The sequence below is a fragment of the Perognathus longimembris genome, chromosome 2 (assembly GCF_023159225.1).
Source record: "Perognathus longimembris pacificus isolate PPM17 chromosome 2, ASM2315922v1, whole genome shotgun sequence".
Lineage (NCBI taxonomy): Eukaryota > Metazoa > Chordata > Mammalia > Rodentia > Heteromyidae > Perognathus > Perognathus longimembris.
Genome location: NC_063162.1, coordinates 14389781 through 14407657, shown reverse-complemented (window position 1 = coordinate 14407657; position 17877 = coordinate 14389781). Strand labels below are relative to the sequence as shown.

The window sequence follows — 17877 nt, the reverse complement described above, 5'->3', positions numbered from 1 at the left end:
CCACTATCTGATTTCTTATCATAGCTTCCACAGTCAACTGCCAGAAGGAAAGTGAAATTTACTCTATGTCAGGCATAATTACAAATGATATCTGATTTAATTAAATTTTAAGGATGAAGAAGACAGGAATGATTCAGTGGGTAAAGAACAGCTTCCCATGAAATCTCTGGAGGGAAAAATCACTCATCCAAAACAGACATGGGCATTACAATATTAGTCCATTAATTCTAATTTCTACAGATTTATGAGACTATTACTCTGATGTTTAAAATATGAAACCACAACAAAAGTGAGGTGATCTGCCAAAAGGGGGGAGAAATTAGAGGGGAAAGAGAACCCAGAATGGCAAAGATGGAACCACAAAGATAGAAATAGTCATAGAATGGTACGCCAAACAAGAAAAAACGTGCTTTGGTTCAAAAGTGAAAAACTGCATGAATAGAAAATTAAGTACTGAAAAGAACTTTAACAAAAATGATATGAGTGTGTCAGTGACTATAGACCAGCTTACATACAAGTCATACTCCTTGCTTAGAATACTCTGCCCTGGGGCTGGGGATATAGCCTAGAGGCAAGAGTGCCTGCCTCGGATACATGAGGCCCTAGGTTCGATTCCCCAGCACCACAGATACAGAAAACGGCCAGAAGCGGCGCTGTGGCTCAAGTGGCAGAGTGCTAGCCTTGAGCGGGAAGAAGCCAGGGACAGTGCTCAGGCCCTGAGTCCAAGGCCCAGGACTGGCCAAAAAAAAAGAATACTCTTCCCTTCCGATATGTGCACTCCACACCCACAGGAGTACACGCACATGTACACACATGCCTTTACACACCAGCACAAAACGTCACACAATGTCCCACACCACCACATATCCCAACTCCTTCTCATTCTTCAAGCTCCATCTTAAGTCACTCCCCAAGAGATTGTCTTGACCAAGAGACTCTTCTCTGCTCCATTATCCTTTATCTTGAAGGCCTATTGGGTCATTCCTTGATATCTTTACATACCCCCAAGCTGAAAATACATATATATATATATATATATATATGTACACATACACACACATATATATAGAGAGAGGTAGATAGGTAAATAGATAGATAAGAAAGATTATAGATAATGGTGAAGATACATACATAAACACACACACATACGTACTTACATAGTGAATGAGCGAATTGGTAAATGAATAAAATGATAGATGAGATTCTCTGGGAAGTGAAGAGCAAAGTAAATTATTTGTCTTGGATGTCTTAGACCAGCAGTGAAAGGAAATACTGTTTATCCTTCAGCCTCATGATTAAGGCTGGAGAGGAGGAGGGTGTAGAGACAGGTAAGAGAGAAGCCAATGGGATGATAACAGACATGAGGAAGGGCCCTGCCCTTCTGAGTGAGCAAGAGGCTGTCCCCTGCTCATAGTTCCAGAGGAGGCTCCAAGGTCAGGGGCAGGGGGCATATCTCCTGGGGGTGATATGGTGTCTGCAGCTGGCAGCCTCTGGAAAGGGGGAGGGGGCAGGAAGGAGGCACTTCCTGTTCTGAATTTCTGATGTGCTGGCAGTAGAAGATCTTTGCTCACTTCTCAGTTATCCTTTATGAAGTGTCCTTTCTACCCCTTTCTTGGGGGAATGGTTCGTTGGGGGGGGGGGGGGGGTGCTATGAGGTCTGAACCATAGCAGGCGGCTTCAGAATGCCCCTTCATTTGCAAATTGGCAAACAGCCTCCCATCACGTGGAAGAAGGCTTGATTCAGAGCTGGAAGGAAACAATGAAGTCTATTTAGCAACCCCAACATTTAGTAAACTCAAAACAGTGAATGTTAAAAAGAAAACAACTAATAAAGTAGCTTTTTAAATCTTAATGCATGCTTATTAGCTTTATTTTTAAAATCCACCTGCCTCCTCAGTGAGTGTTTACCACAGGACTCGCTCCCAATGTGTGACTTCTGTGCTCCAGGTAAAAATGTGGATTCAAATTTTGCAAATGGCAATTGCTTTGCGCCCCTGTTCAGCTTTCACAAATCGTTCAGAACCTTCAAGAACACACATGGCATCATTGAATGTCTGGCAATTCATAAAATGAAGGGACAGGACAAACCCATCTGTTTGTCAAGTCCTCTATAAAGCCCTCTTTATTGGGCCTTTTCAGAATCCTGGGAACTGATAAGATCTTTCCATCAGTTTTAGGTGCTTTTCAAGAGATAGCTACGATCTCACTGAGAGATTTGCTTTTGGATGTCTCTCCCACCTCCACCCACCCCACCCCCCACCCCCCCACCCCGCGGATGGGGTATCACTCCATCTTTGCTAGGAGGGAAGAGGTATGCTGGAAAGCAGAGAGGGGATTGGGTAGGGCAGCAGAATGGAGGGCAATTACCAGAATAAGTATCAGAGCAAGTATCAAATACGGTTTGGCCCAAGTACATTTTGTCCCATTCTGTTTCTTATGCAAATGAAGCATCTAGAGAGCAGCCTGTGGTAAAAGTGAGATCCACTTCCCCAACTTCATTCAGCTCACCCCTGAAAGCAGTATCACATACCTGATTGTCAGCTGGATCTCTCACGCTAAGAAATTGTAGGACAAATCTCTTTCTCTGTCTCAGAATCTTATCCTCATCAGGCTTCTCCAGAAATCAAAGGCACCTGCTCTTTTGTTCAGGTGGGCCTCTCAAGAGAGCACTATTACCATTAGAAAGCAGGCAGGGATCACTCGGGAACACTAGCCACATGCACATTCAGCTCGAGGACGCCGACCTCAGATGCCCACCCATCCCACGGTGCACCTTTCTGCCTGACTGTGTGCCCAGCACTACGCCAGGCGATTCACATAGATCGCTTCATTGTGCCCATGCAACCGCAAGAGGAGAAGGGAAGCCTCATTTTGCAGATTTGGAAATCAAGGCTGGAAGAAGTCAAGTTGCCCCATCACTCCACTGGAAATAAGGCATTGTCACAACCTGCAGTTCTAGAACCTGAGCTCTAAGAGACATAGGACATACCCAGCACCGATGACCACAATGTCTGCTGTTAGTGATGGCTTGCCCCTCTAGGACCCCTCCCTGGATTTCCCAGATAGAATTTAGAAACAAAAGGGCTTCTGGGTGCCTTGTTCTGGCAGAGGAAAATAAAGCATGTTTATAGATATAGATGAGGGAAGAAGGAGAATAATAGAGATAGAGAGAGACAGGTAGATCTCTCAAAAAAATCTCATTTAATATCCTGTGTAGCACTGTGTCGTAAACATTATCATATCTTTCCAAAAGAAGAAGAAATTCAGCCAGGTACATGGCTCATGTCTTGAATCCCAACCAACTAACTAACTCAAGAGGCTGAGATTTGAGGATTATGGCTCAAAGCTATCCCAGGTAGGAAAGTCCGTGAGATTCTTATCTCCCATAAACTACTCAGAAAAATCAGAAGTGGCACCATGGCTCAAATGGTAGAGCACTAACCTTGAGTGACCCAAAGAAGCTCAGGGACAGAGTGTAGGCCCAGAGTTCAAGCTCCAGGACAGGGAGAAAACGAAGAAAGAGGAGGAGGAGATGGAGGAGGAAGAAAGACAGGAAGAAGAAAAAGAAGAGGAGGAGGAGGAGGAGGAGGAGGAGGAGGAGGAGGAGGAGGAGGAGGAGGAGGAGGAGGAGGAGGAAAAGGAAGAAATTTAGTCTCACAGAAACCCAAGAACACACTAGTAGTTGGCCAAAGTGGATTATTTTGGATTCAGGTCAACATCTATGGTTGGACGTTTTCACTGGAATCAGAAAAGACAATCCCTCTTCATGAGTGAACTTTACCTTTCCAGTTCAGACAAGGTGCTATGGTTGCCCTGCCTGGGCCGAAGTTGGCTGAAACATATTTGAAGATAAGTGAGAGGATTCTCTCGACCTGGCTTGAGCATCCCCAGGCACGTCTGCCATGGACAATAACATCATAGCAGAGGTCCATTCTTTATACAACTTGCTTTTCTTAGTCTCCTGTGTTGACTTGGCTTTCTTGCTCTTTCCTGTATCATACATTGTGCCCTCTCTTTCCCTCTTCCCATCCCACATGCCCCATATAGACCCCCATCACTCTGCACTGCCCCTACCACACACCGCCCCCCCCACCCCCCGGTTCCTCAAGAAACCAATGTCTTCTAGGGCTCAGTCCAGTGCCTGATGTACAACAGAGTCACAATAAATGCTTAATAAAAGGCAAGGAAGAAGTATAGAATGAGTGTTAAGCCTTATCATGCATCCATATAAGATTTTATGTCTTCTTTCTGCTCTGGAATGGCCAACAGCAAACAGAATAAAGTAACACTGGTGTGTCCAGGGTGCATGAAACTCAACACTAGTGTTAAATATTTTTTAGTACAGCCCCTTCTTCCCCATCTTGGCTGATTTGATCCTTATCCATAAAATACATTGCACATGTGTTACATAATATAGTTGGAGTTACATGAGATATACTTGGAGTTACATGAGACATGGGTCTCCAATGACCCCTATGAAAGTTACCTCCAAGGGAAAGATGCAACTTATGAATACTTACCTGTCATCAAAAGTTTTTCCTTTGTTTTTAATTTCCATTTCCTTACTTCTCTAGTACTTACAGTTTATGAGAGCCTTTATATATCTTTTCTCTCTGCCTACTCTGAGGTCAGTCCAGAGTTTCTGCCTCCATTATATAGAGAAGTAAACTGAGTCACGGAAATTTTAGTAGCTTGCCATGTAACTATTTCCTTAATTATTTGACACCATTATGGTAAAATATGGCATCCCTTTTGAGGAAATGAAACAACTCTGCCTTATCATTATAGGTACATTCTTTAGAAGATAAAATTCCAGTGTTCCTACAATATAAAATGATGTGTTTCCCACAGTATTTCTGGAGCTTTCAGGGGAACCGCTTCTTTCCTGGTGTTTCCAGCAGGGTCTGGCTGTATGACAGAGGATTGACTTATAGGAGAACCTTTCTACATTTACCTTCTTCCAAGATCATTGCTCTCGGAGACTGATAAAAGCATAGAAGCCTAAATGCTGTGCAGTTTACAGTTGCTTTTTATATGAGTCAAAGACATCTGAGTTCATTTTTTTTAATGCTCCAGAAAAATAACCTGTAAAACTGTTTACATGACCAGTGCCTGATTTGTTTGACTACCAGATGCCACCACATGGGACTTCAGTCTCCTTAAATTCAAAGTTTCATGCACTTACATCTTAAAAATAAAAAAGCAAGATGAAAAAGGGAGAAAATTAACAGCTGGAACTGTGCAGAAAAAATTGGACTCATCAGAGGTTTGTTTGTTCGTTCGTACAGGGAAGAAAAAGTCATCCTTCCTTTCCAATTTTGGTTGAAGCAGTTAAGGGGTAAAAAAAAAAGTTTTCCAACTCTGAAAAGTAAAAGAAACGAGACTCAGGTGGTAACTGAGATTCCCATTGAATGATTGTGTGTGGTTCTCTTTTCTTCCCCCCACAGTGGATAATGCATGCGTGCTCATTGTGACTTATCTGAGGCTGGTTTCTTTTACACCCCCAGGCTATATAAAGGCATCAGGATGGAACTGGAGATTTGGGGAGCATCTGGAGAGGCAGCATCCACAATCCAGAGAGCATGAAGCAGTTGGGAACATGAGAAATTGCCTGTCTGTAAGGCTCCTGTGGTATGAGTCCCCCGGACAGTACCCCTGATCTCCCTCGGAAACTTTGCTACACACACACTCAAGAATGTATGTGCTGGTTTGTTCTTATCCTCGATTTTAACTTTTCACTCATATTTCTGACGCAGAATGCTCCAGTCCTGGGCCCTGGAAGAACGCAAGCATTTTGGCCTGTTTGGTTTGGTGGCCTGACAAAAGCCAGGTTCCCAGAAGCAATGGTGGTCAGAGCCTTGGTCCTGTTGGCCATCTGTGCAGAAGCCTTGGGGAGAGCCTGCACGCCAAACAAAGCAGGTATGTCCTGGTGCCATGTCTAGAATCTTCTCCTTTTCGTGAACAGAGAGGGCCTCATTGTCTTTCTTGTGAAAATGCAACAATGTCATCAAGTAGAAGTACTTAAGTTCCCAGGGCCATTCAGACATGTGTTGGATTAAACATTTTTTTATATAACCTCTTCTCTCTTCTCTGTTCAGATATTGAATTTCTGTCCAGTGTCATAAGACATTGCTTTACAATATTGTATGTGAATTGGGGATCTTATATGTTAAATTTATATGCTCATTGTTTTTTATAAGGCACACACACACACACACACACACATACACATCCCAATCTGTAGTTTCATATAGTCCTTAAAATAAAGTGAAAAATTTAATGGACTACTTTTACTAGATATGTGTATGTTAATTAGGACAGTTATTACATTGATATAGCATAAATTATAAAAGTGGAATTTCTGTGGCTTATGCTGTAAGAACACAGAATTCTAGCTGGTGAAGAATAGTGGAAAACCATTTTTAACCAATTGCTCCATGCATGTGCAAGTGTGGCTAGAACCCTTAGCCCTTTTAGTAGACTGACATGATAACCATATCTGATTCTAACCATAGATGTGTTCTTGCAGATGTCATTCTCGTGTTTTGTTATCCCAAAACCATCATCACCAAAATCCCTGAGTGTCCCTACGGATGGGAAGTACATCAGCTGGCCCTCGGCGGGCTGTGTTACAATGGGGTCCACGAAGGTGGCTACTACCAATTTGTCATCCCAGATTTATCACCAAAAAACAAGTCTTACTGTGGAACCCAGTCTGAGGTAAGGCTAAGGTACATGGGTTCCAGTTGCTTACGATAAAGTAATTGAGCCCACTGATGAGACATTTGGATCACCCTAGAACATTCAGCCTGGGCTAATTTCCAATTAAGAGTCAATCTTGATACCCAAATTTCCTGAGAAGTTGGTATGACCTAAAACTGCCTCTTCTACTATTTTAGATGACCGTTTTGGATTGGCTTAAAATCTTCAACTAGTTTAGATGACTGCCTAGGTCTTGACTTTCATCCTCCCAATTGGTTGCTGAAGCTAGCCAGGCCACCTCTTGTGAAGAGAACAAAGCACCACTCCCACTTGAACTTGAGTCCACATCCTTCCTTGGCTGAGGAGGCAGATGGAGGATCCATTCTCTTCCCAAGGCTTGGCAGTAATGATAGAATACACTTGGAAGAGCAAAAGTGGGGTCAGAGTATAAACAAAATCCCTAACTTGTTTTTGTGAAGTATACAAGTCATGGAAGCATGGAATTCATAGGAAACACAGATGTTTTCTTGGTTAGTCACTTACATGACAGAGCAATCTGAGGCCTCTGTGTAGTCAAAAGTTCAAGGCTACAGAACCCATAGGGATATAGTCATAAAGTCGTTAGATCTTCCTGACGACAGATGTCATCCAGTATTCCTACTGTCTTGACTGACAGGAGATTTTACCTCTCTGGGTCTCAGAGGATGAGCACAAAGAACTTCTAAGTCCAACTTCTCTTCCTAAATGTCCACAGGGGTCCAGAGATTTTCCAGGATAAGTGGTGGGTGGGTGTGACAAAGCTTCCCAGTTTTGACTGTATCTTGATGAGGGAAAGTACAAATCCTCTCTGAGGTCTCAGCCCAGTTACTTCTCAAGTGAGTGTTTCTAGTCTGTGGCTTTAGAATCCAGCATGTCAGGAGAAAGAACTGAAATAATAATGTCTATAGTAAGAATCAGGAGAAAGCAAAGAACTACACAGTAATGTTCTGGAATGGGAAGATGGGTGAAGATATTCATGTAAAACATTAATGTTAAGAACTAGAAGTTTTGGAGCCAGTACTTTGGCCAGTAGCCTAACAGATGTATGGATCATTTTTAAAATACAACATCACTCTAGATTATGTCCAACATTTTCAGTGGAAGGGACTCAAGAACTCTTTACAAAAATAGTTGTTACAACACACTCACAGACAGAGTGAATTTGGTGTCCCTTGAAAATTCTCGTGCCTGTTGATTAGGTTTTTGTCTGAACCATTGTCACCCCCTTTCTTCGAACCCTCATTCCTTTCATGGGGCACAGGGCCTCCCTAACTGCCATCTTCCCTCCTCCAGTACAAGCCCCCCATCTACCACTTCTACAGTCACATCGTATCTAATGACAGCACGGTGATTGTGAAGAACCAGCCAGTGAACTACTCCTTCTCCTGCACGTACCACTCCACCTACCTGGTGAACCAGGCTGCCTTTGACCAGAGGTAAGCTGCTCTGGGGACTAGAGGGCCGGCTGCCGGGTGGGTGCTGCAGTCCCTGTCAATCAGGCGTGTTTCAGTCCTTATGCAAAATTCTCTCCCCTTTTCAGAGTGGCTACTGTTCATGTGAAGAATGGGAGTCTGGGTACATTTGAAAGTCAGTTGTCCCTCAACTTCTACACTGTAAGTCCAGACTCCATTTGTCACCTGTGGCCTTCGCAGGGGATGATAGGGTATTTCCTCAGGATTTATTCCCCCACCCCAAGCTCTTTACAGAGTCCCATTCTAGAACTCGGGCTTTGGTTTGGTTTTCAACCTCTTTATAGACTACATGGAGCAAAAAGACAGATCCAGAGACTAGATAGAAGAGCTAAAAAGGTGTCACAAAAGTATAAGGCCATTTCACAAATGAGATAATGGAGACAAGATCAATAGACAGACATCAGGACACCCTGTGTCTGACTCTTCATCAATATTAGTTGATGCTGCAAGCCACTCCACTGCAGAAATTTATTTACATACAGGACCTAGTTTTTCATTTATTGATTGATTTTATTGTAAAGGTGATATACAGAGGGGTTGCAGTTACATAACTAAGGTAATGAGTACAATTCTTGTTGAACATGGTTACCCCTCCCTCATTTTCTTAAAAAAAATTGGCACAGGGCTTTTAGCTTTCTGATTGGGGCAAAGCTATAGAGAAGACTTCCTAGTTCTTTGGTCTCTGAAGCCTTTCAGTAAGTGAGTCTCCTCATCGCCTAGTTTGGGCCCACTGCCTATGTTGATATTACAGTTAAAGGCACACTTGGCCCCTCTCAAAATAAAGAGCTCCAGAGAAATTAAATATGCAATGGCCATTAGCCCAGCTGCTTTCTTGTTTAGAAGAGATGCTATAGTTTTGAAACCAGCAGAGAAGATACTGACCCAACTAGCTAGGTGGCAAGCAGACATACAAACCTTTGTGTGCAACATTAGAGCTGGATGGCATCATGGAAGACATCGTCAGAGGGCACAGTGGCAGAGCATCCAACCTGTTCATTTCACAAGGGAAAATGCTTTCCTACCTGGAACTCCCTCAACTTTGAGCTCGCTTTACCTATGCCTGGAAGCTATTAACCTAGCTGAACCCAGCCTTGAGTGCTAAGAGAATCCTAAAATGACCCAGATAAGCATCTGAAATCCAGAGAAGAAAAAGATTTGTCCAAGAGGATGCAAGCCCTTGGAGAAGCATTGGGTATATAACACAATCTCCTAACTGTGGTATCTGTAATTTCTTTCCTGTGAAGGGCACAAAGCCCCTTTTAAGGCTCTGTGTCTAATTCTGAATTAGAATGATTGTGTTAAAGAAGGCTTTCTAAATTGGTTAAGTTTCAAGGTCATCTAGTCCCTAGATCTGCCCCTGGCCACTCACCACTAGTGGACAGCGCTTGAGAAAAGGAATCTCATACAAACCCTTAATTATCCTCCGGGAATAAATGTAGTGTGTGTTACAAAGGCAACAAAAAGATGTCAAAACAGCTATAGCCCCTGCAGAAGAATCCCCAGCATGGAAAATAGGGCTTCCATTCATGAACAACATCCTTGGGAATATCTTAATGACAGATCATATTTACTACCAAGTCCCAGTCAGAAGTAAATAATCATTCCCGTAACCAAATAAAATTATAGTTATGATTCTATGAAGGTTTACAAAAGTTGGCAACAGAGAAATACCAAGAATTATTTTTTTAAACCATCTCTCATCATCCACCATACTAGTGTGATTGTTAGACATATCAAACCTGAGTGAGAGGAGAGAAAATGGAGAGAAAAAGGAATGGAAAGGCAGGTGCAGATGTGCCTGCATTATGTTCCTCAGCATACTCTAGCCTATAGTGACAGACCAGGATAATTCCTTGACCAGCTGTAGAAATCAGGTTACTGCCTCTCCCGGAGCCCTCCAAAACTCCTGAGGACAAGTGAGCCTGAGGAAAGATTCTACTATCTTTGTGTAGACCCTGGTTCTGATCAGCATTCCTTCTGCAGATTCCCTTTCCGATGCCTGAGCCATGCGGTTGGTATTTTTTCCTTCCTTTTTCTTCCCTGAGAGCATTCTTGTATGTTTCTGAAGCAACAACTGCCCCCTGAATACATTTCCATCAAATTACCAGAAACAGAGCTGTGTCCTACATAGTACAATGAAACCAAATACAACTGCTAATTGCTGAGAATTCTGAGAACCCCAATTCCCCCTCCCTCAAAAAGCACTCATTCTACTCAGCATGCTTTCTCTCTCTCTTTTCTCTCCATTCCCTTACTCACTTTTGCCAAGAACTCATAATTGGTATTCCCAGAGAAAAGTTATGTTGACTCCCACTCCAGAATAAAAGAAGGAGCCTGGCACTTGTGGTTGAGAAAATAGGTCATGCCATGAATGCTGGTTCTGCCTCCCTGAGTGCTGGTTCTGCCATTGACGAGATGTGTGATCTTGCACAAGTTAATTAACATCTCTGTCTCCATCTCTACATTTGTAAAATAGGAACTTAATAGCACTTGACTCTTAGACTTATTATGAAGGTGATCGGAAATAATCTTTAAGAAGCAATTAGCACATGGCCTGGCACTAAATCATGACAATAACTACTCCCATGACTGTAGAGCCTGACCCTATTCAACATGGAAGTTGAATACAAATGGAATTAAGGCTGACTTACTCAATTGAAGCAGTACTGACCATTCCTCTTAGAGAAAAGGAACAAAGAATCCTGGGATGGAACAAATGCAAGTGACTGAGGACAAAATCACAGACTTCCAGAGTCAGAACACAACTCAGAGGTGACCAGCCTTGGCTTTCCCACCCAAATTCCAGAACCCTTCGGTAGTATTGCTCAGGGCTGGCCTCCTGGCCCCTTCCAAAGTCAAGACCATAGTGAGTTGAGCCTTCCATTTTAGATCAGCAAATGAAATGCAACAGCCTGAACTCTCGCTCATCTCTCAGAGCTGTCTCCTGAAATATTACCATGCAATTGGTTATACTGTGGATAGCTTTTCAAACGAAATCTTCTCACTATTGTTCATTCACCACCCTAGTCATTCTGTTCTGTATACAATCCCATTGACCAGTGCCCCTATTAAAAAGTGGAGCCCAGAATCGAAATGTTGTAGTGGAGATACTGTTGGACCAATATGAAGCATGTGTAGGTAAGCAGCACCTTACTCTGGAAGATTCTAGGAATATATCCTAAGAATATGAAGCTTTGGGTAGTTTTCTTTCACCATTAGCTCACATCAGAATCTTGTTGGCATCCATAAAACACAGTACTGGTATCACTATGACCAGCGGATCTAGAGTACAGGGCATATCACTCCTGTGGTGGCACCCTAAGAGGTACAGTTTCTCAGGCTCTGGAGGGGTCTCTGTGGTCTTGTGTGCTTGTTCTTTGGAGTTAGCTCCAATCCCTCCCCATCCTCTATTCATCTGCTCCTGCCAGACCCAACTGCTCAGTCTGCAAAATCATAATGCCTACTGTCTATTTCCTTCCCAAGAATGCCAAGTTCTCCACCAAGAAAGAAGCTCCCTTCATCCTGGAGACATCTGAAATTGGTTCAGATCTCTTTGCAGGAGTAGAAGCCAAAGGGTTGAGTGTTAGGTAAGTGTGTTTCCCCTATGATTATATTTTTGTATATGGAGGAATAAAAGACAAGCCAAGAGCCTCTTTAAATCATTAGATGGTTCTAGATACAAGACTATGCCTCGTGTGCTTTATTTCCAGGTTTAAGGTGGTCCTGAACAGCTGCTGGGCCACACCCTCTGCTGACTTCATGTACCCCTTACAGTGGCAGCTAATCAACAAGGGGTAGGTATCACTCAGAGTTGGTACCGGGCATTCAGCCAGACAGGCCTGGGTTCCTTTTGCTCTGGTGTAGAATAGCTTGAGAGGATACAATGGAGTCGTTTTGGAGAGAAACCAGTTCTCAAGAGTTGTCAGAGATATTACAACTGCTAGATTACCAGGGGTTTTCCTGTCCATATTGGTGTACCTGTAACAGCACACTTATACGCCTATCTCAAAGAATCATCTATAATAGAAGGAGACCTGTGTGCAGGGTGGTGAAGCCCTTCCTCGCAGCAGGCAGCTGCCAGCCAGAGGGAGCTGTCACTGAGGGGTAGGTGTAACCCCTAGTGCCAAAAGGCAGCAGTGCCAAGGCATCTAGGCTTGCCCACTATCTGCCTCCTTCTCCCCTTTATCTCCCATTCCACCCCCACCCCTAACACTCGCCACCTCACCTCCCTGCAGCTCTGTTTACATTATTTTCCACTGGCTGACACCATACTCGGGCTACTCAGACTGAAAAGAGCTATTTTAAGACCTCACATCTTGGGTTCATATAAGGATCTCAGGTTTACTGACAAAACACTCCTACAGAAGCCTTGTTTCATAACTTGGAGAGCGATCTGCTACTCTATCACCACTGAGGCACCACAAATAGAACCAGCTCTGACCCTGGGTCCAGACACAAAGGTAATGCTTGCCTCTTGCTTCACCCTAGTGCGCCCTCAGGGGTGACATCCGTTAAGTCTAGCCTCCGAGTCACTGAGGACACATTAAGATGATAGGTTTTGCTCTTCCAAGTTAATATGAAAAATACTGATGCATTTCTACATTAGTTAAATAAGATATGTGTGACTTAAATAAAAGACCATAAATTCTCATGGCAAAGTTCATACTACACACAGAAACAAAAGTCAAGTATGACTTGAGTTTAGAGCTCTGTGGTACTATTATGAGAGAGACTGCTCCCAAAATTGGGCATCTTCAATATTCCACTCCTGAGGAGAGTTTTGGAATTTTGTTTTTTTTGGAGACAGCACAGACTGGCATTAAACACACTGTATAGCCTAGGCTTGCCTGGGACTTTTGCACCTCCTCTTGCCCTCCTGAGTGCTAAGATGACAGACATGCACCACCACACCTGGCAGGATTTCACTTTTGCTTTGTTTTCAAGGTGCTAGGATTTGAACTTGGGGCCTCGTGCTTTCTAGGTAGGCTTTCTATCACTTGAGCCATGCCCCCAGCCTAAGGGTCTCACTTATTTAGGAAGTGTGTGGCAATTCATAAGTCATTTCCTTTCTATGGTACCTTCTCTGTAGAATGAGGACAAACACACTCACCTCACAGCCCCTCAAAATTATAAAGCCCAAGTTATCTACAGCCCATCAAAGTGTTTCAGAAAAGGGAGGAGCTGCAGTCAAACTTGGGAGAGTGTTGCTGTGGGGAGATTTGCCTCCAAACCCTTGCTGGAATTGCCCAACACGATGTGTGCTCTCTTTTTCCCCCGTGTGCTCCAGCTGTCCCAGTGATGAAACGGTCTTGGTACATGAGAACGGGAAGGACCACAGGGCAACCTTCCAGTTCAATGCTTTCCGGTTCCAGAATATTCCCAAGCTCTCCAAGGTTTGGCTGCACTGTGAGACGTTCATCTGTGACAGTGAGAAGCTCTCCTGCCCAGTGGTGAGCTACCTCTCTCTCTCTTAGGAGACTGTTAGGGTTGGAGTTTGAGTTGGGAGATTGTAGCCTGGCCAGAATATGTGAGCATGGGGGGACTTTCTGTAGAAAAGGGCCTGGCTTCAGGGGCAGAAGCTCCAGGCATATCCATCCTGCCACCACCAACCTGCCTAGTCTGGTGTGTGTTCCTTATTCTGCTGGGCCCAGTTTTCTCATCTTTCCACCATGGTAATAAGTACTGATGGCCTCGTCCTTTTTAAACATCGGTGGAGGGTAAAAGTGAAGTCCAAGAAGTGCTTTGAAACAGACCTCAAAATGCTTTGAAAAGGTTTGAATTTGAGCTCTGGCAAAAACTCAAAAAGCTGGGCATGTTTAATCTTGACAGGACAGTAGAGTTCTGCTCAAATTCTGGGTCAAAGCTGATTGGACAGTGAGAGGGAGAGCCAGAAACCTGTGTGTCTAGCTGTCAGATGAGTCTGGTCTTCACTGAGTTTAAGAACACTGACTTAGAGGCTTAAAAGTACTGAGTGCTAGATTGTTGTCAAAATTGGACAGAAGGCCTCAGAGTTTCCAAAGAGGCCTCCAGCCCCCACAGCTGATAGGAACCAACAGAAAGAAGGTGATGACATCGACTCATTAGGCAAGAATCTGGTCTATGCTGGACAGATAGAGGAAGGGAAAGGAGGCAAAGGGTGCAAAGCCAGAAAAATAAGGGGAGAAATATTGTATACTTGATGGGAGGATAAGTAATGACACTAATTAAAAAGAAGAAGTGAACCAGGCAGAATGGATTTTGCAAGTGATTGCTTCTCAAATACCTGAGATGAGAATAACTGTAAGTTAAAGCCTTTCTCCCATCAAAAGACATGATGCAAATCCCCCCACCTATCAAGGTAAAGCTCTGTTCATTTCTTGTCTCCCCCCATCTTTCCCTCCCTCTCTCTCTCCAGACCTGTGACAAACGGAAGCGCCTGCTGCGGGATCAGACAGGGGGTGTCCTGGTGGTGGAGCTATCCCTGCGGAGTAAGCCCCACATGCCTTCCCACCACCCTCCAGTGGTCACATGCATTCTGGGCTGTGTCCACAGGCACGGCCGGTTTGAGCATTTTGACTGAATTGCCAAACCAGGTGTGCCTGTGGACACAGTCTTCACCTGCTCCATGTCTCCCAGTGGGAGTAGACGGGGGGGGGGGGGGGGGGGGGCAGGGAGGATAGCTCATGCAAATCCAAGGAGGTGAGGTTTGTGGGTGATCCTGAGGAGTTCTATCTGCATTTTGAATCCAAATGCCCCCTACACACACCCAAGAAATGAGGAGATATTGAGCTACCAAAGGGAACACGCAATGCACAATAACAGACAAGATGAGCTCTAAGAATGTCAAGTGCAAGCCAACAACAATCATTTACCAGGCAGGCAACACTGCCTGACTGGAATGGGCAGATCAGGATTCAAGAGACCCCCTTCACCAGTCCACAAGGAACTTATTGTCTCCCAAAAAGAAAGACAGCAGACACTAAGAGGCAGATTACTGTTAATGGGTGGTTGGTGGATTCAGTCCAGTCGAGGTCTGATGAAAGATCCTTGTTAAAAACCTTTATCACGACCTGCAGGATGATGTGACCTGTGACCTGAGGGTGCGCCTGACCTGCGGCGACACAGAGGACTTTAACATCTGTACTGTGAAGTCCAATGACAAAACCATGGCTCAAGGCCAAGTCCCATGCTGCCTCTGAATGCTGGGGTGGGGGGGAGGGGATAAGGGGGCTGCAAGCTAAGAAAGGATTTATTTTTAGACCTTTATGTGGCTCCAAACTAAAAATATTTTTCGTGACTCATAAAAAGGATCTAAAACTTTTATTTTAGTGCCTGTAAAGTTTTATTAGAACACTAAGACAGTGGTTGTTTAGGTTGTACTGCCCATAGCTGCTGCCATGCTGCTGCAATCCATGCTGTGGATTCACAGCAACAGAGGCTGCGTGGCCCTGCCAGCACGGGGTTAGGAATTCCAGGCTGAGCTAAGCAGCCATTATCTTAAGAAAAACACTTGCTAACTAGTGAGTCACGCCTATAATCCTAGCTATTCAAGAGGCTGAGATTTGAAGATTGTGGTTCAAAACCAGCACAAGCAGGAAAAAAAATCCCATGAGATTGTTATCTCCAATTAACCACCACAAAGCCAGAAGTGGAACAGTAGCTCAAGTGGTAGAACACTAGCCATGAGCAAAAAAAAAAAAAAAAAAAAAAAAAAAAACGGTAAGAGATAGCAAGTGCCCAGGCCCTGAGTTTAGGCTCTATGATCTGCAAAACTGAAAATGTTTAGTATCTATTCCTTTCAGAAGTTTATTGACTCTTGCCTTAGACAGCTTGGGAGAAAACAGTATGAGCGGAAGTGTCACTAAATGTGAGTCTAAACTTTGTTCTAAAGGCAATGCGAGATCATGGTGTGACCAGAAGCGGGACACAGTCAGGTTTGTTCTTTGGAAACATAGCTCTGAAATTCCTCCTTTCTCTCTCTTTATTCACTCCAGGCAGGGGATTTTCGAGTCTCTATAGCTTCTCAGGTAAGAAAAAAGGAAAACTTCTGGAAAATGTCATGGGATAATGCTTTTGTAAAGCAGAAATGTGTTCCAAAAGATGACTTCGGCCCCTTTAAGAATTGAATGTGCTGATGGCTCACATCTGTAATCCTAGCTTCTCCGGAAGCTGAGGTCTGAGGGACAAGGTTCAAAGTCATCCTGGGCAGGAAAGGTCATGAGACTCTTAGCTCCAACGAGCCACCAAAAAAGTTGGAAGTAGCACTATGGTTCTAGTGGCAGAGCACCAGCCTTGAACAAGAAAGCCAGGGAAAAGGCCCAAGCCCTGAGTTCAAGCCTTGGGCCTTGCGTACACACACACACACACACACACACACACACACACACACACGAATGAACATTTTCTATGGGCAATAGAGGGAGACAGAAGTAAAAAGATCTCTCTCCATCCAGCCCTTAGGAGGAGCTGAGGTTTGATTGGATGAAGCAGTGTCAGACTCCACAACCCCAAATCTCAGTACAGCCATCAGCAGGGGCTTTTACTTGGTTTCCTGTGTTTGAAGAACATGATTTTCCATGATCTGTTCAGGCAACTAATATTTGAGTCTCTCACTAACTAAGTACCTTGGGCAATGACCTCATCCCTTTGTACTTCTGTTTCTTCTGACATTGAGCTAATAATTGCCCCCATCTTGCATGGTGTTGTATACATTACTTAATTACAACTAAAGGCACTGAACAAGGTAAGCAAGGTCGCTGACCTTCCTAGTGTATATGAGGTAAACCAGTCCATACAAGGGACAGACAGGACATGATTCAGACAGCAGCCAGGGAAGCTCTGGAGAGGAAGAAGACTTCAGACAAGGTCTTACTGTAATTAGGAGACAGTATTAACTATGCCAGGAGAAGGAGTCAGAAAGTCTCATTTCTTCATAAATTCATACAGGCAGACTTTGGTCCTATCACTATATGAGAATCGTGGACAGAAGCAGGGGTGCCAGTGGCTCACATCTGTATTTCTAGCTATTCAGGAGGTTGAGATCTAAGGATCAAGGCTCCAAGCCAGCCCAGGCAGAAAAGTCAATGAGACTCTTCTCGCCAATGAACTAGCAAAATGCTTGAGGTAGAGGTGTGGCTCAAGTGGTAAAGCACCAGCCTTGAGCAAAATAGTGAGTGTATGGCCTTGAGTTCAAGCCCTGGTGTACACACACACACACACACACACACACACACACACACACACACACATATACAAAGCAACTCCAATCCCAGATTCTCATTTTGAAAGCAAGTTCTACTGCCAAAGCCTGAGAGTGAAGTGTGTCATCAAATGCTCTCTCTCATCAGAGCTCCACAACCTGAATTTGTCCGTCAGGATTTTTGAGCTAATCCAAGTGAGCTATGGAATATCCATTGCTTGGAGTACAGAAATGATCGTGTGAAAAATGTTGGAGCGCTGTGGAAGCTATTTCAGACCCCGGGGTGACTTTTTGTGGCTTCCCCTGGTGGGCTTGCTCTTGACCTTGTGTGACTGGTTCTCAGCGCTGTCTCTCCCCCATTCTGCTTCACAGGTGTTTTCTATCATCTCATCGTGATGCTGGGGATTTGCATCCTGCTCTAAGAGTTAGCCAGGCAGCTACCATTCCTCCCCCTCACCTCCAAACACAAGGTCATCCTCAGAGATG

The 17877-nt window shown here is 44.1% G+C and overlaps 1 protein-coding gene across 1 annotated transcript; it reads left to right on the top strand.

The window, feature by feature from the left end:
* The first annotated feature begins 5843 nt into the window (after nucleotides 1–5843).
* Nucleotides 5844–17877, top strand: Tectb (tectorin beta). Its single transcript, XM_048334993.1, has 10 exons — nucleotides 5844–5919; nucleotides 6530–6720; nucleotides 8035–8177; nucleotides 8282–8354; nucleotides 11697–11800; nucleotides 11924–12007; nucleotides 13501–13663; nucleotides 14608–14680; nucleotides 16187–16219; nucleotides 17764–17877. The coding sequence occupies exons 1-10, from the start codon at nucleotides 5844–5846 to the stop codon at nucleotides 17811–17813; spliced, it is 990 nt and encodes a 329-aa protein (XP_048190950.1). The 3' UTR covers nucleotides 17814–17877.